This window comes from Anoplopoma fimbria, chromosome 15 (genome assembly GCF_027596085.1).
Source record: "Anoplopoma fimbria isolate UVic2021 breed Golden Eagle Sablefish chromosome 15, Afim_UVic_2022, whole genome shotgun sequence".
In the NCBI taxonomy this organism is placed as follows: Eukaryota; Metazoa; Chordata; class Actinopteri; order Perciformes; family Anoplopomatidae; genus Anoplopoma; species Anoplopoma fimbria.
This window is the reverse complement of record NC_072463.1, coordinates 7,695,624-7,714,658: the sequence shown is the minus strand read 5'-3', so window position 1 is coordinate 7,714,658 and position 19,035 is coordinate 7,695,624. Positions and strand designations below refer to the sequence as shown.

Sequence of the window (19,035 nt, the reverse complement as noted above, 5' to 3'; positions counted from 1 at the left end):
ATTGAAGCTGTGGTGAGTGGGAGACAGGAATACAGAGAGACAGAGAGAGAAGACAAAGAGACAGCATCACTTGGAGAAAGAATTAGGGAGAAAGATACTTTGTGTTGTGTGATAGGTGACAATTGAGGAGATAGATTCCCAAATAAGGAATATAAATTGTCTTGGAAATAGTATTTGGCCTTGAAAATGTTCATTTTTATTTAATTTAACTGTTTGATATAGCTTATATCACCCTCCACATTTTTGTCCATCCTACCTGATAAAATTGATTTTTTTGGTCGCCTTCAAAAACAAAACAAACTATCGAGTGAAAGTAAAGCAATTTGCTTCATTTTCCTCCAAAAATATTAAGCTGTAGGCCTCATAAAGCTGATTATGGATGAAATTAAGAAGTGTTTTTACGTAACTTCCTCGTGAAAATTGTGCTGATCCCATGTGTGTATTATTTCTTAAAAAAATATCAAAGGAAGCATCCATAAAGCTTCTATTCTTCAGCTCCAAATCAGACCTTCTTATTCTGGGTTTTGGCTGACTAGGCGTTCCTCCACTGCATTGCTTCTCTGGATAAAGACCAAATTGCACTTAGAATTGACAGTTGGCTTAAGTCCCGCCTCTGACCAGGTAGCCAATCATAGATAATGGGGTGGTAAATATGTTTCATGCCACTCCATGGACACACCGCTGGGTCAGACAACCATCCAGTTTTTTAAGAATACCTTAAACAACATCATGCTGCGTCTGCCGTTTGATCCCGAGAGTCACCTGACCATCAGAGAGTTCCTGTAGGGTTAAACGCAAACAGAGGTCACTTCCCATTTTTATAACAAACAAACCAATGCTGTCGTCTTCCTTGTGATGACAGTCTCAGTTCAGAATCTGTTTGTTGTTTTTTGTTTTTTTTTGGCTTCTGCACCTTGGAATTGGCACTGAGATTGAATTGAAACTGAGTGACAGAAAGAAAGATTGACATAAAGAGAAACGGACAGAACGTTGGAGAGAGACAGAGGTGGAGAGCAAGACGGAGAGACAATCACAGCGAGCAGAGAAAGAGAGACGGAGGGAGGGAAGGAGGGAGATGTCCGCTATTAGAGTCAGACGGCATTGACCTTCAATCCATCCAGAACCAGGGTACGTTCAGCACATATGGCTCCACTTAATGTGGCGAGACTTGAGAAAGAGTGTGTGTGTGTGTGTGTGTGTGTGTGTGTGTGTGTGTGTGTGTGTGTGTGTGTGTGTGTGTGTGTGTGTGTGTGTGTGTGTGTGTGTGTGTGTGTGTGTGTGTGTGTGTTGTGCTTAACTCGCAGGAGTGTGACTATTAGCATGAGCGTGCATGCTTCCCTATATGTGCCTTTGATTGTGTTTACATGCGGATGTTTACTTGTGTGTGTGTGTGTGTGTGTGTGTGTGTGTGTGTGTGTGTGTGTGTGTGAGCCTGCAAACACAGTGTGTATCTTAATTGGACTCCATTCAAGTGTTTAATTACTCATTAGAGATGCCGCAAAGCAATCCATACAGCAGCTTTCCCCCCCGCGTTCACTCCCTCTGGCCTCTGTGACTTCCAACCCCACAGAGGCTCAAACGCTTTGACCCAAACTACATGGATTAGTTCACCTCGTCAATCTGGATCAACCTATCCATATTAGATGAAAAATCCCTGAGCCGGGGGGGGTGAAGCCGGAGCGAGACAGGCAGTTAATAAGCCAGTCAGCCAGTCGGTTTGACACACTTGTTCATGTGAAAGATTAGTAGTCAGTCAGTCAGTCAGACAGACAGCTGGCCACTTTTTTCATCCAGTCAGTTATTCAGGTGGTCAGTTTAAAAAGCCAGGCAATAAGCCTGATGGCCTTTTAGCTGCACCGTCCGTCTTTCAATCTGTCAGTCAGGCTGTCAATCAAGGACTTAAAAACCCTCTAAACCAATTCTTGCGAGTAAGTTAACCGTTTTTCTGTAAGCACCTTCCCAAGTGATGCTTCACAAGAAGAGATAAAAACACTGTGAAATACTGCAAAACAGTTCCAGGGAACGATCAAACATAGAGAATAACACTATTAAATACAGCTAGCTAAAACTAATTAAATATAATGGAGGCAGCTTTTATTACAGGACTGTAATAAACGCTGCCTCCATGAAGGTTATAATGTTTAGTGTTTATTTGTCCACATTTATTTGAATGAGGGTAGACTAGAAAACAGAAACGCCTCTCTGTATAATGCAATACAATTCAAGTGCTCTACATCCTCCAAAATCAAAATCAACTATTGTGGCGGTATGATTTAATATAATTACCTTGAATTCATCAAAGTGTATCTAATAAACTGGCAACTGAGTAGATGACAAACATTTAATCAAAAGATAAAACACCTGGATAAATAACTTAAAAAATGGTTCTTAAAATGTTGAGCTACAACACATAAAGTAAGGCCTTCTATATATTGGACCTGGACTCTGGAGCTTTATTGGAGCAGAGTATGAGGCTAAAAGATCATGAATATGTAACAGAGCCAAACCAAATGGAGGGTTTGTTATCCTGGCCAAACGTGGGGTGGATGTCTTGTGGAAACATAACAAAGTACGAAAGAAAGAAATGAAAAAAAACTTCACAAAATAGTGGTGGTCATGTTGATTGACATCTTGAAGTGTGTCCCAATCTGTAAAAAAAAAAAAAAAAAAAAAGAGTCATTAAAACTGCATCAAAACATCTAAAGAATCCGTGAGTATCGATGGAATGAAAAATAAATCAGTGCAGTTCTTCTTCCGTCTTCAAACATTGACACTGTCTCTACGTGACATTTCTGCAGGGCACTGACACAAATCCTTTATTGTCCTCGGCCGCCCCCCCCTCTGTGTTGAGAGATTCCCATTGGTGCGCTCGGACACCAGCCATCAACTCCTTAGCGCTTCGCTTTTGGGCAAACAATGTCGCTACCAATCCGGCCCCACTGCTGTTTTGCGACGTCGAAAGGTGCCAAAGCCGGTCCTGCATCGTGGCTGATGCCCCCTCAGAAAACTAGGAGAGTGATATCAGCATATCATGGACTCCGTCTGTCAGCTTGTCAGATGCGCTGCGTGTTCCTGAGCTCTCATCTCGTCTGTCTGACTAACTCATCCTGCTTGTCCATCTATCTGTGGCTTTGGCTCTATTCTGTCTCTACTTTTGTGTGTGTGTGTGTGTGTGTGTGTGTGTGTGTGTGTGTGTGTGTGTGTGTGTGTGTGTGTGTGTGTGTGTGTGTGTGTGTGTGTGTGTGTGTGTGTGTGTGTGTTCCAGCTACTGCATCACCAAGGTGACAACACCACCGGGGGTTCTAGAGACTGTTTTTTAAATATCCGACAGGTTTTGTTATGTTAATTCAGTGCAGTGGGTGTCTGGTTTGTATGTGTCTGTACGTATGATGGGGAGGCATGTTTGTGTCTGACAGTGTGTGTATACGTGTGCATATATATGTGTGTGTGTGTGTGTGTGTGTGTGAATGTGCCACGGATTGGCACAGGCGGCGGTTAATCCGCAGGGGGTCCGTGCTGCCCGTCTTGAAGAAATACATAATAACCTTTCAGATGTGCTGAATGTCACCACGGTGATCTATGAGCAACATTATTCCGAGTGACAGATGTGGAACTCAAAACAGCACAAGTTGAGCTTGGGAATGTGGGAGTGTGCTGGTTGCTGCAGCGTACGACGTACAGTATGATATTCATGTGTGTGTTGTGCTGTTTCTATTTCTACTTTTTATTATTTGAATGCATGTGTTTACTTTGAAGTGAGGATCACGAGCCAATTTGCATAATTAAACATTAGTGTTTATAAACCCCAGTGGTTCCCTGTGTAACGTGGATGCCTCATTGTGTACGTGTTAACATGTTATAATGTGACATGTGTGTTAGTAGTGTCATATATTTATATACATATATATGAAGGTTTGTGTGTCTCAGCGTGTGTTTATGTAGGAGGTGGTAAAGTATTTACTCTGCCCCACATACCTATGAGACTCAGCAGCAATGCAGCGGGAGGCGCAGGCAGAGATGACAGCGCGAGAAAGGAATAGCTCATGCTGAGAGAAAAGCAGCTAAAGAGTCTTAGCAAGAGGAAGGAGTGTGTGTGCGTGCATGTGTGTGTGTGTGTGTGTGTGTGGAGGAATCTTTTTAAACATGCATAAAGAACAAGCCGAAAGCAGGAGGCGGGTTGGGAGAGGGGATAGAAATACAAGAATTGGGGATGTGTGTGGAAGTTAAGTCACGAATGGGGGGTGGGGAGAAGTTAAGACAGAGGAGAGAACAAGGAAGAGAAAACAGAGGGGGGAGTCATGAAGACTGAAAAGAGGAGAAAGTAACAATGTCAAAAAGATGCTGCTGTGCTCCTGGAAGGAAAATAGGGAGAAGAAGGAGAAAGGAAGGAGAGCGAGCAAATGAATCTGAAGTGAGGAGAGATGAAGATTGAGGGAAAGAAAGGAAAGAAAAAGGAGACAAAGACAGAGTGAAGACAGGAGCAGATGAAGACGGAGAGATAGAAACGGAGAGTAATGTGGAGATAATTGGAGAGACATTAAGAGTGACTGAAGCTGCAGCGCAGCAGACTGAGACAGAAACGTAACTTAAACCGAGACGACTTACAGACACGTTTCGTTCCTGCCAAAAAAGATAAATTAGGTGAAAATATGCACGTTTCAGATGCTCAATATCAGATTTCATATTGACAGTGGTTAGCCACAGCGAACAGGATGTTCATTACTGTTAATAAGAGGATGATGATAGACAAGCTTGTTTAAATATCACATTCCATTCGACAGCAGTAGACTTAATGTGCTTTATGATAATCAATTATGTCTGCAGTTACAGACTCGTTGTCGGTAACTGCAGAGAGAAGTTGGCAACAAAAGTTGAACTTTCAACTGGAGGAGCGAGGATGAATTGTTTAAAGATTGAAAATCAATTCCACTGGTTCTTCTTGACTCCTCGTCTAAGAGACATGGCGTGATGTGGGGGAAAAGCAACACTTTTTTTTACTCTCGCTATTCATATGCTTTCCTTACTCTTCATTTACATTTAATTTTAATTTAAGTGGCATGACAGGGGCAGAATGTTGAATTCTGTCAGTTGTTTGCTCTCAGTCGTGCAGGTGCGTCCTTGTTTGCATTCATGCAACAAATCCTCCAAATGAAACACCAAAATGCGTTTTCTTTATCTGACGCTCCTTAACGGCATAATTTGTCTGTGCCAACAAATAAATCAGTTTTATGACGTGACTACCTTATTGTTGAGGTTTGGTTAAGTTTAGTCACATAAAATGATTTGTTTAATTTTTGTAATGTAACCAAATGTATCCATGTATGGCAGGAAAAAAAACAGCATGCAAAGAAGAAGGAGAGTGTAATGGCTTCCTTCCTTATTTCTAATAAGCCATCTGTCATAACGTCTTTTTTCTCTGTATGCTGTTTTTTACATGGATATCTGCTCGACCTTGTAGGTAGAAACGTTGCATCATTAAATTTCTCCGGAGCTTCTCTTTGAAGCATCTTTTGAAACCAAAAACAAGATTTTGTGCGGAAAGCATTTTTCGTTGACGGACGCCAAGAGCGCGATTTTTTTGGGGGGGGTTTTCAGGCCACAGCATGAATGCCGCATCAGCGAGAGTGATGGAAGGAGAAAAATAGAGAAAGTTGTGGATGGAGAGAAGAGTGTCATAGTGAGAGTGAGAGACGGAGAGAGTGAAAGCGTCCTTTGATGTTTGCTGGTCGATCCGGCCTGCTGTTTAGGACGCAGGCAGGTATGGTAAACACACGAGGCTTCTCCAACCAGCTTTGATCACAGCCACGCTCAGAGTTGATGTTGATGACTCAGTGGTGCCAGAATACTAAGATGTGGCCACATCACACAGAAACACACTTTTTACTGTACGTGGACATAAGTACACACCCACTCACACACTACGACATAAGCTTTCATTCTTCTCCTTTCTCTTTAATCTTCCATTTCAACTTTTTAAACACCTCAATTTCTATTTTCTTTTCATCCTGAAGTGTGCGCACAATACCATGAACACTTTTTACACAAACTATTTCTTCCTGATTGTGGTCCAAGCCTCAGGATGAACCTTTTCCATCCATTTGAGAGCCAGATGCAGCCAAAAGCCAAATACTTCTGCTACATCTGGCTAACCACAGGTTTACACTCAGACAATATTAAAAAGGAGTGGGTTGATGCTGCGGAACAGAAAATTGAAAAAGACGGTGTACCCAACAACATGCCCTTCAACAACTGTAAAACATCTGTTTTATGGGCATATTTTAAGATTATGTCTTTTTCATGAAGACACTGCTGAAGATCTATCTTCTTGTCATCCTTGAACTTAATTATCAAGTTTTACTCCTTTTTGGTAGTTTTACGTGTCAAAGTAATATTGACTGCCAATATGCCGTAAATATTAAAAAGCTATCTATCCCTGCAAATGAAAGATAATCAAGTTTTATCGCCCGGAAAATAAGGAATGTGTGCACTATTTCTTGTCCGATGATCAGAGTTTACACAGAATGTGTAAAAGGATTTCTGAAGCTTTATGATTATGCACTGTACTTTGCTGTAAGATACCTTAAAGCCCACTGTGTTGGTTTAAGGTTTGGAGACATTTTTGTTTGTCAAATGCCAAGACAATCCCGCAGTGAAAATTGGCTCCGTCTGAGAATGTGTGGGTGTAAAGCAACACATACACAATATCCTCAGGTTGGATTGATTGAGGCTGGAATGCTTTGTCTGCAGGTTTTGCAACAACATCTATTTTAATCCTACAGTTAAACCCGGGGTCACCAAAAGCCAGTAAGCGGCCATAATCGTTATTTAATGTATCAAATGATAATGTGAAATGTGAGATGCTGCGCTTGAAGTGATGAACCGACAGAGAATCATCACCTAAATCTGCAGCTGCCGGCAGCTTTACGGAGCTTTATAGTGAGTTTCAGCTCGTTGTCTTGCCGTTGTCGTTGTCGAGGTGGCTGGAAAACCTCTAAAATCTTCTGTACACTGCTCAGCACCAAAACAATAATCAGACAGCCAAAGAGACAGATATTTCCCTCGGGAGTCCAAAAACAGAGCTCAAAGAGAGTGGATATTGGACTTACATTCACACTCAACCCCACATTAATGCTCCTTAATTGATGCAACTGTGAAAGCAGTACTTTTAGTATACCATTAAATGGTGATATTTCACTTTTATTACTGTTTAAATTTGACAGTTAAAATATAAAGGGTCTTAAAGGGTCAGCTTCCCAAAATTACAAAAAGCATATTTTCCCCTTATGGTATGTAGTTCTGCAGTTAGTTCTCGTCGACTTGCGAGAAGTGTGTCTGAGATTTCTGCTGCAATTTTTCATTATCATGAAATGGCGCTCAGAGAATTAAAAAAGAAAATACTTAAAAACTTAACAGCGATGTCAGTGTTTCAAGAAACTTCTACCCTGGATATTCCACAGAGTAGCAGTGTCGAAACTGGGAACAGTTTTCATTGGAAGTCCTTTCTTCATTAGAAGAAGTCCCTATGACAACGGTTGACAGTGTGTGACACAAATGAGATTCCATTCGCTTCTGTATTTGGGAGGAGACCGAAGTCTCAAATGTGTGTTTTTTTTTGGGGCGGGTGTGAACTGAAACTTTAAGAATAGGAATATATGATATACTACTTCTTAACGTCAGAGCAAACTTTCATAAAGGTAAAAAAGAGTAACTCAAAACCAGTCTGAAAAGCTGCATTTCACAAGCGTGTTTTACCAGTGACCACATCCATCAGTGTGCTCTGTTGTACCTGTAGCTCCACCCAACTCTGACATCACCGTGAACTGACCCGCCCTTGAGTGCACCGCTACATCACTGCAAAAAAATAAGACTTTCTTGAGGTGTTGAGTGACTCTTTTAATAGCAACCTCATAATCATAAAGATTCATGAAGTTTGATTAATGTCAGCTTTTATTAGCGTCACGGCAGCTTCGTGCATACGCCTTTAAATAAAGTGTGACCGAATATTATCAATGTCTCTAACAGGTTCGATAGGGTTTAAATGGTATGATCACACATATGCACATTGAAAGAAATACACACCGATACCTACACTAACGACACACACACACATCGTGCACATAAGCTCCATGAGGAGGAGGTATGCTGTAAGTGTGAGTGCATTCCCGTGTCTTTTTTTGCCAGTGCAGTGTGTGTGTTTAATTCCTAATGACACACAGCCTGAGAGGAAGGGGATGCAGGGACACACTCATCCACACATAACTGCACACCAACATGTACTGTTTAACAGCTCGCTGGCACACACTTGTACACACACACACACACACACACACACACACACCTGCACACACAGCTTCTTCACGCCTGGGTGTATTAGGAATGCAGACGGTGTCACAGGAGCAGGGCAGGGCGCTGAGTGGCTTAATACAACCTAATGTATCCTGGCACATTAGCCCTTTCTTGGATTGAGCATCCTCACTCATCGAGACCCACTTTACCAAGCTACCATTAAAGCAACCGCACACACACACACACACACACACGTCCACACGCACATACATTGTATGCTCAAAGTACTAATGCTCTGATGGTAGTCATCCATAAATGTATCAGTGCACAATCAATAGGCAAAGCACATTTGAGTCAGATGGAAAAAGCACAGTTGAACAAATTGAAATGAAAGACAGAAAAACTCCTCCTACATCTGCTCTTCCTCCAGCTGGCCTCCTCCTCCCCCTCCTCCTCTTCAGCTCTTTCTTTCCTCCTCCTTTTCTCTTCTTCCCGTCTTGTTTTACTCTCCATTTCGTGCAATCTCATTATCCCTCTCCATCCTCCTCCTCTCTCTTGTCTTTCTTTCTTTTGTCCTCATTCCACACGTATCGCCATTACTCCCCTACCTTTACTCTCTCTCTCTTTCTCCCTCCCTCCCTCCCTCCCTCTCTTCTTTCCTTTCAGCCCTTTTTTATTCTCATTCTGTGCATCTCCCCCCTCTGTTTCTCTCTCTGCCTTTCCCCTTTAGTTGTTAATCAGAGCTGATTGGGAGCAGAGAGAGCCGAGAGGAGCTCCCCAGTGGATCAATGCTTCTAAATGATCTGTTCAAGGATCCCTTTAGAACCTGCAAAACTCGCTCTGATAGGGCACCGAAGCATGAAGGCGCTCATTTCACATCTAACTCACTTCCTGATTTGCCCTCTGGGAGAGAGATAGGACTGCCGTTATAGGGATAATTTGTCCCAAAGCTTAATATCCCGCTAACCAACAGTGCTTAGACTAAAATGTCTTCATTCCAGGCAATCAATTACTGCCAAGGTGAGGGGGGGGAAAATGATGAATTTGTTTAAAAAAAGCTCTGTCTGTGTATGCGTGCGTCCAATCTGAGACGTTGAAATTGCCCGACAACTGGCTTTTGTTTATGCTCGTTTGATCGATGACATTTTCCTGCGTCTCAAATTTACTGAGCTCCGAGAAAACAAGATTTGATAATGTGCCGCAGCTGGATTTTAAAATATGTATTGTAGGGGTACATCTGAACTTAATTTGATTGTAGCCATGGTGAGCGACAATGTTAATGTTAATGACGAGAACCAGAAGAAGAAGCGTCTGGTACAGACGTGTGTACATTCCCACAAAGAGATTACACAACGACTTAATACTAAAGAATTTTAAACGGCCTTTCAAAATGTTAGATGGTTTGCTGAAGAATGTCTCAAAGTGAAGCTTGAATTTTTAGTATGAGTTGTAAAAGATGCAAAAACAAAAAGATTAAGTCAGTCTCTTGGGACATATTATTTATGAAGTGCTAGTAAATAAAACATCTGACATGTCAAATATTTAAAAAAACACTGATGTATTGTATTTTCTCACAGCAGGGTGCCGATGTGAAGGCAAAATTATTCATGAAACAAAGCTATGTATTTTAAGACTTGTGGTTGAACAAATACTACAATGTTGAGTACCGAGTCAACATTATATGTGAAATATTGATTGATCAGTTTCAGCTTCAAGAACGTTTGCTCATAGATCCCGTGAATTTTAAATGAATCTTCCATATTGAGGATTTCAAGCATTATAAATTGTGTGATATTCTATACTTTTCTTACTATCAACATATTGCATGATAACAACAATTAATTGATTCTACTAACAATAATTGTCTGTGTAGCCGAAAGGCAGATATAAAGTAGCATATTCCTTTGTGCCTTGTTGTCCAAAAATGATTAAAAACACTGTAGTTTCATTTTGAGTTGATTTCAAATATACCATACTTCTGCCATTAACACTCACTAGATGAAAGCACCAAATGTGCATTCATCTGCAGCTGAAAAAAACCACTTTGTTTATAAAGTCTAATAAATTCAGAACAAATAAGAGAGCCACGGACAATACATGAAGTCATTAAGTATGGAGAGACAGACTACCTTATGTTGGTTTTTTAGTCTTATAATGGCAATTGTTGACAATAACAAAAATATACCATATGTTAAAGCCTTATGCTGAAACAGTCTTAAGAGAGACTGTTTCCCTCCAGTGACTTCAAGATTGTAAACAGAAGTTCAGTTCCCATATAAGCAACGTTGGCATCAAAACACAAACATAAATAGAGCCCTGTATGATGTGGAGGCGGGAAAAAATATGTTTTTAATGTACTCCTGACTGCCTTGAGGAGATTGGGGAGACACCAACTGTGTTCGAGCACCATCTTGTACTTCCATATGTTACCTGCATTTGTTTCTCAAACTCTTTGACTCGCTGCCAGAAGGATGAATATAAAGCAGGGGCAATTACCACAATATATACCCTTCACAATGTGTCTATACACTGATATTTATTCTTCAGTAACCTCTGACCTACTTCAGTTCATCGTCCCACCTTCAGTGATCCGCATGTGTACGGAACTAAGTGGGCTTTCACCACCGACTCCATACACTGCTTCAGGCGGTGGGATAATAATGTGTGCTCTCTACCATCACATGACCCACTTCTCTTGAGTATCATACAAGAAGGCTCATTCGATCACTCGGACTGGGAAAAAGAAAATACCATATTCCACACATGCTTATAAATCCTATGCAGCATAGCTCGGAAAGCTTGATTAGAATAAAATTGGTAACCATGCAAACTTTTTGGGGCAACCCGAGGGATTATTATTGATTTTTCTGGCCTTCTCTTGTTTATTAAATAGTAAAAAATACCCTCCAGGATATTTTATTTTGCTACAAACTACCATGACTCAGGTGGTTTCAATGCCCTCTATGTGAAAGCATGTGTTGAAGTGTCCTCGAGCAACGCGTGGCACCTCTGAGGGTTGCTGTTATGTTGCTTACTCGACCTTGGATCTTCCCGTGGAGATGTGCAGACAGAAAAAGTCCCAACAGCGATCATACAATTTCATATAATTACAGTGCACAGCATGACTGAACTAAGTGGACACTCACAGCAGTTTCCTTTATGCTGTGCAATCATACAGAAACTCAATATAGGCAGTAAATAGTCATAGTATTGGAGAAGATTAAGTTTTTTTTCTCAAAATAGACGTCTCACACTATCTCATTACTCCTCAGTAAACTATTCCTGAAGCCTCCTCAGCCCTGCCCACTGATTCTTTGCATTTTCCAGAGTCTGTCTGTGATTATTTTTATTCATGAAGAGATTCTAATTTCGTTGTGTCCTTTGTGTCTTGCAGGTTCTGGCACGGAGAGTACAGGGTGGCAGTGAACATTAACGACTATCTGGACATCTACTGTCCTTACTACGAGGGTCCGCCGTCCCACGGGCGCATGGAGCGCTACATCCTGTTCATGGTCAACCACGAGGGCTACACCTCCTGCCAGCACAGGATGCGTGGCTTCAAGCGCTGGGAGTGCAACCGTCCCAGCGGTCCTGACGGACCCCTGCGCTTCTCAGAGAAGTTCCAGCTCTTCACCCCCTTCTCCCTGGGCTTTGAGTTCAGGCCCGGACACGAGTACTACTACATCTGTGGGTCATCAGCTAGGCAGTGTTTGTGTTTCTGTGTGAGGCTGTGTGTGCAGATAAAGTGGTGTTTGTCCGTTTGTTGCGAGTGTGTGCGAGTGTGTGCCTGTCTGTGTTTGCATGTTAGCCACGCATTCGTAAACGATATGTAAATATGCAATCAACAGAAGAGATGATTGAGAGAGCTCTCAAACACGGCCCACCATGTCGCTCGCGCACCCACAGGGGCGCATAAATGCACCTTCCATCGCTCACTCGCTCACCCTAATCTCTCTCTCTCGCTCTCTCTTTATTTCTCGATGCATCTGTCTGCGTCTGCTGAGATCATAAGTGGTGTGCTCAGCAAAGTGGTAAAAATGTCACCAGGCGTATTTTGTAATCATTTTTATATTAGCTGTATTGATGTTTCTCCTCACTCCAACAAGTGATGTATTAGTACCACAGATGGGCCTCACACCCCCTGAGACTGTTTTTATGAACACAGTTTTTTTTTTTAAAACATCAGGCAAATAGTAGCTTCAAATTGCTCTTAAACCTTGTTTTCAGCGGCTAGGTGCGCCAGATTGGTGGGATAGGTTTACCGCATCCGGACTGTTTAGTGCAAGATCAGTTGGTAATCACAGAAAAGCACATTAAATTGACTTTCAAAAGCTTTACTGTCAGGGACCAAACTTTCTGAAGTGCCACTGTTCTCTGCGAGGATGCTAAGAGAACTGTTGGGCTTGTGACAAAACATTTGACTGTTTGAAACCACAGAGCAGATGGGAGAATATGTTGAAAGATCTTTTGAGAGAAGATAGTCACAGTTCACACAATCACATGAGGTCACATATCATGAGAATCTATAATCAACAAACGTCGTATCGTAAGTTTTTGAACAAACAATTGATTCTGTTTTTTATCTGCCAAGGACAATTTGAGCTGCCATGTGTGAAATTAGTTTTACAAAAAAAATCCTTTTGTAATTATTAATTTCTCTCATAACTTGATGACTTTACTCGATAACCGATTTGCAAAGTTATCTCGATAGACCTTTCCTTAGTTTACCTTTGTGTCACTCTCTAAAAGTCAAACCAAACCTGACCCATCGTTGGTATCTTGTTCAGAATTTGTCACATAGACGAATGATTCTACAACAGCAGCATTTCTGTCCCCGGTGCAGCCTAGCATGGGTCTCTTTATTACCCCGCTGTGTTGCTGCTGCACAGCTGACCTTAACCTTTTCAGCGGGAGATGATGCATTCTCACCATGACCCATAATCAGATGAGGGTCCTCCGCCATCAGTTTCAGGTCGGCATGCAGGTGCCACATATTTCTTGATTGAGTTTTTTGGCCTTGGACAGAGATTCTGACCCTTACAGAGATATTCCTCATTCACACAGCGGACGGAGCGATCAGCCAAGTCAAAAAAACAAAAAACATTCTGTGATAGATATAGGCAGGTTTTAATTCAATTTGTTGTAGCATTACTGTGTTCGGATTGTACTTCTAATGTGGTAACACGATTTTTCATTATAGTGCAATCACTGAGAAGCCAATGTGCTGCACTACTGAATTAAAAGATAATAAGATTAAAGTAATGCGTTCCCTCCCACACTATTTGTTTTTTAAAGTTAGTTTTAATAATGAGCACTAAGTATCTGCAAATATTTCTCTGCCCCAGTCTGTTGTCTACACTGTCACAAAGACACAGCAGGCGGGAGTCAGAGAGCTAAAGAGGCGAAGATAACAGCCACCCGATGTCCTACTGCACTTTTCCTAGTCGGAACACACACACACACACACACACACACACACACACACACACACACACACACACACACACACACACACACACACACACACACACACACAACAAAAACACACACTCTCTTTTGTTTTCAGTCTCATGTAAGGATGGACAGGGCCCCTCCAGAGTTGTATAGTTGCTGACCATACTATTGTGTTTCTGGGACCCTTGAGGGGAATGTGTACTCTACGAGATTGGTGTGTGTGTGTGTGTGTGTGTGTGTGTGTGTGTGTGTGTGTGTGTGTGTGTGTGTGTGTGTGTGTGTGTGTGTGTGTGTGTGTGTGTGTGTGTGTGTTTTTGTGTGCATGTTTTGTAGGGGGAGGGCTGGTTGTGGGGTCAGTTGTCAAGTGATTGTGAGTCCGTGAAAGGCCATGTCCATCATCTTGACTGACATCCACACATGTTTTTGTCTCGCACGGTTTCTCACACACACACACACACACACACACACACACACACACACACACACACACACACACACACACACACACACACACACACACACACACACACACACACACACACACACACACACAGGTTAGTATTGATGTGGAACGAAGGCATTTTGACATTTTTAACCACCCAGCCCTACAGATGTGTGTGTGGGTGTGGGGGTATTTGTGTCTGTCCTCGCCATAAAAACTCTACGAAGTACAACACATTGATCTCCGATGGTGATCTGTGAGACCTGTGTGAGTGTGCGCCCATGTGTGCACGTCGGTGTGTGTATTTGTCATGTGGTTGACATGTTGACAGGTCCGCTCCACCCCTTACTTCTGCCAGCTGCCATCTGATGAGGTTGAGTGATTTTCAATGGGTTTTTCAGGACACGGCAGTCTGTGGATGTGCTGGGAAACGGAGGCTCTGGGAGAGGGCTGATAAGACATTTGAAAAATGACAAAAGTGAACATTTTTTTGGAGGGCACAGAGAAAAAGGAATTCTAGCCCTTTCTCCTGCGATATGTTGCCATTTATCAGTAAAAACAGTTGGGAACCCGAAACAAAGACACACAACAGGAGAGATAGCTCGATACAAAGCTGGCGGGGCTTCATAGGGGACCACGATGCACTTTCTCAGGGCACTGTGAGGAGGGGTAGATGGATGATTTGAAGAAATTTGAGGCAAAGGAAGTGGGCTACAGGGAAGGCATGAAAGGGCAGAGGAGGTGAAGGGCAGAGAAGGATTGGAGGGGGGGAGGTCTGGGCAGAAAGTGGGGGAGGAGAGGGCACAGGAAAGGGTCAGATTTATTTCCTGTGCGCTGTGGATCTTGATGATGGTCCTCTCCAGGGTCACTCTGGGCTCGGGCTATTCGGACTTCCTCAAGGGAGAAGGCCAATAGGTCTCCACGCGCCCTTTGCAAGCACCAGCGTGTGTGCACATTTTTTCCTCATATGTGTGTGTGTGTGTGTGTGTGTGTGTGTGTGTGTGTGTGTGTGTGTGTGTGTGTGTGTGTGTGTGTGTGTGTGTGTGTGTGTGTGTCAGAGAGTTGGTCACCATCTGCTGTAAGGTCTTCAGCTCTATTTCACATCAGAGCGAGGTGGGACTAAAAACCCAGATTCAATTTAATGTAGTCTACTTTGAAGTTTGAGTCATAGTAACTTTTTTAACATTTTTTTCATTTTTTTTTTTGGGGGGCATTCAGCCAGTGCAGCTCAGTGGTTAGCACTGTCACCTCACGGCAAGAGGGACCTGCTTCTGTGAGGAATTTGCATGGATTTCCTTCTCCCATTCCAAAGACATTCAAGTCAGGTCGATTGGAGAGCTGGTTTTTTCCCTTAGGTGTGAATGTGAGTGCGACTGAATCCCAGTGTGCGGGCTGATCCCTCACACACTTGTTTACATTGCCTGAAGTGTTCAGTGTGTTTACGGGAGCTCATAAGCTTGGGAGCATTGGGTTTAAGAGAACTTAAAAGGACACAATATAAGAAAGCCTTCAACTGCTTGAAGCACTAAATGTCATCAGGAAAGCACTAGGCTGCATTAATGACTACATTAATGTCAAATTATGACAAATGAGTGAGACATATGCCTTTTTCTTTGTAATGCCTACCCTTGATTTACCACCGCTGACATTTTTGTTTTAAGTTAATGATAGCATGTACTGGTTTTACTTTGCTGGACAAGAACAAAATTCTGCATATTCATGTATGAAAAATTCAACCCTTAAGCCCACAGACAAACTAGTTTCTAACAAAAGCCAATCTACCAGTGAATAAAGTCTGCAGATTAGTCATTTCCACTGTATCTATATTATGAACTTATTATGCATTGTCAGTATTTCTCTCTGCCAGCCCATAAATAGGTACGGTGACTTAAAATAATTGGGGTTATATTGAAGTTTGGTGTCTTTTTGTTGTGGGGATCGAAACTTTGACCCTCCAGTCACAGTCCTGATGGGCCATAAAACACTTTGGTTCACTGTGTGTCAATTGGTTTGCTGTAATTTGAAAAATGTTAAATTAGTTTGAGAACAGGCGCCTCTAAATTAAAATAGTAAAATTAAAAGGATAAATGCATTCAGCTGTGTTGCCTAAATAATGAGGCTGGTGTAGCCCTATATGTTAGTCATTCTCTCAATACTTTGTCAATACTTTCTGGCTATACTATCTCAGGCCCAATATCTGATCTACCTTAATTCATTCATTAATAAGACATACATATTTTAAAAAAACGGGTAAGAAATGCCATTGTTACAGTACTATCCAACCACCACTACTATGTCCAGTCCAACCACCATCTGATAATAAGCCTCATAGCACTCTGAGGCATAACAACATTTAAAAAAAAAAGTTGATTAAATGATCTAATTTATTTTTGAGAGCAATAAGCAGCACAAATCGCTTCATCTCCCAACTAATCTCCTCTTTCAATCTCTCTGTTTTTCACAGCGTCTCCTCACCCAAACCATGTGGGGCGAGCATGTCTAAAGCTGAAGGTGTATGTCAGACCTCCAGGTAAGTCACGCTCTAACTACACACTCACACACGCATTAATACACACACGCAAAAGGTCCAGATTGGCTATCAAAGTAAAATTAGGGGGGAATAAGAGGTCTGATAGAATGCCCCGGCAACACTCTCTGCTCTGATTCACAGACCAGCCAGGCAACACTTTAACACCTTTACTCGCACACACACACACACACATACACACACACATTCTGACACATTCACACATACGAGCTCACACAAGTGTGCGCAGGCGCATGCACGCAGGCACAAAGTGGCATACGCACTTCACATCAGATCACATCACATCACACTGGGTGTGAGGGAGACCTTCTGTCCTTGTAGAAAAGAGAACGGAGCAGGGCTGAAAGTGCTCTCTAAAAATGTTACCGAGCCTCCACATCACTCTAGTGGCTGGATTTGTTCATAAGAAACAAGAGAGCAATCTAATAATAAACCCATCGCATACTCTAGAAGTCTAATCTAATAATAGACACTTCGTATTTCTTAATAAAATTCCCCTTATGAGTCAGCCTTGTGGTAAAAGATGAAGCTTGACTTGCTCGCCACATAATACAGTCTTTTTTTTTTTTTTTTTTTTTCAAACGGCATGCAACTTGATAAGATATACTCTTTTGAAAATGGCTCCCTCAAAGACAGGGTGCAGTTGTGATCTTGCCGTTTAAAAAATAACTCAACAGAAAGGCGACATACATTGGGAGCAGATTACGGAAGGCATTACACTGCACTTGCGTTATCTTGAAAATCTACCTGCACGTCTTTTCAAAGGCGGATTCTACCTCATGAGTTTTTTAGGCTAAGCCTGACTAAAGAATCAAACCTGGGTAGTAACACGTCTCCCTAGATAATGACACGGCTTTGAAGATCTTGGTAAAAGGATGAGAGTCGGCCTTCGCAGCTTTCCAGACTCAGATCATCCCGTCTATCGCTAAGGGGGGGAAGGAAATTCTCTCCTCCTCCATAATTTCTGAAACAACATACGTTCTTTTATTCTGTCATCGCTGCGGCTCCTCGTTGAGATTCAACTTTTTTTTTCTGTTCTTAAAGTAATCTGTCTGACATTGCAACTTCCATCTCATCTGTGAAATACTGTCACTAGAGTGAGCTGTGAGCGGTTCCACGTGTGAGTGGTTGTGAGTGTCTTTGTGTGTGTGTGTGTGTGTGTGTGTGTGTGTGTGTGTGTGTGTGTGTGTGTGTGTGTGTGTGTGTGTGTGTGTGTGTGTGTGTGTGTGTGTGTGTGTGTGTGTCAGCTGCTCCAGATTCCGGGTCTCTGTGATTAAACTGTAATTAGGTTGGTTAAACCCCCTGCAGAGCTCAGTTGATGTCGTCTTCCCCCTCCTCCCTCTTTCCTCTCCTCATCCCTCTCTGCCGTCGTCTCTCTGCCTTTCCTTGGCTTTTGAATTGTGAGAGTTTTGTGGTTTGTCGCTCACTTTCCACATTTTTTCCCTGGTAATAGTTCCCCTTGTCTACCCTTCTTCCTTCCATAAATCCTCTCCCTCCTTCAGTCAGTTTGTTTTAGATTGTCTCGTCTTTGTGTCTGTCTGTGTGTCCCATCTCTCAGTTCAGATGTTTTGTCGTTTTTCTCTTCTTTCCGTTTCAGATGGGTCGGGATATGATTCACCAGAGCCCTTCCTGACTGACGGAGGTCCATGCTGGAGGCCGGGGTCCATGGTCCTGTTGGCTGCTCTGGCCTCACTGCTCCTGGGACTCTTCTCCTGGCTGTGACCCCTCTCCCCCTCCTCCTGGAGCTCCCACCCAGGGTCGCTGGGCTGGGCTGGCTGTCCCTCTAAATCCACCACCCCTCAGGGAAGCCCTCTGTCTCCGTCCTACCCCACCCACCCACCCCCACCCCCTCCCTCCCACCGCCACCTCTATACGACCACCAACCACCCCCACTGCCAGCCCCCTCCATGGCCTAGCAACGGACACTGCTCCCCGGACTGGCTTAGAGGGTTGGGGTTTGAGCTGTCTGGGAAGCTGCGCTTCATCTCCGACGCAGCTGAAAAACACAAGGGAAATGTCTCTGCACTCATATCAGGGGGTCCTTTTGATTTGTCTATTGACTCTTGGCCACTGATGGGGTAGATGTAGCCGCGGCTATGATTAAACTTGTCGTTCCAGTGCAATTCCTATCATCCAATCACGGCAGGATGCATTAAGCGATAGGCCTGGATGCACAAAAATTGGATTTTTTCTCACATTGCTATCCCATCGTCAAACCAAGAATTGGAAGTGGCCAAGCTTGCATTGTAATTGGAATTCTATACTACCTGGACCATTTCCAACTGCAACGAGAATAGGAGCAAAC

The 19,035-nt window shown here is 42.7% G+C and overlaps 1 protein-coding gene across 1 annotated transcript in view; it reads left to right on the top strand.

Annotated features, from left to right (window-relative positions):
- The window catches only part of LOC129103935 (ephrin-A2-like), a 73,681-nt gene extending 55,229 nt beyond the window's left edge, over positions 1-18,452 (top strand). The window contains exons 2-4 of the mRNA XM_054614580.1: positions 11,681-11,973; positions 16,647-16,712; positions 18,328-18,452. Of these exons, the coding sequence (XP_054470555.1) occupies positions 11,681-11,973; positions 16,647-16,712; positions 18,328-18,452 (484 nt within the window). The remainder of the gene's footprint in view (positions 1-11,680; positions 11,974-16,646; positions 16,713-18,327) is intronic.
- Positions 18,453-19,035: the final 583 nt, after the last annotated feature.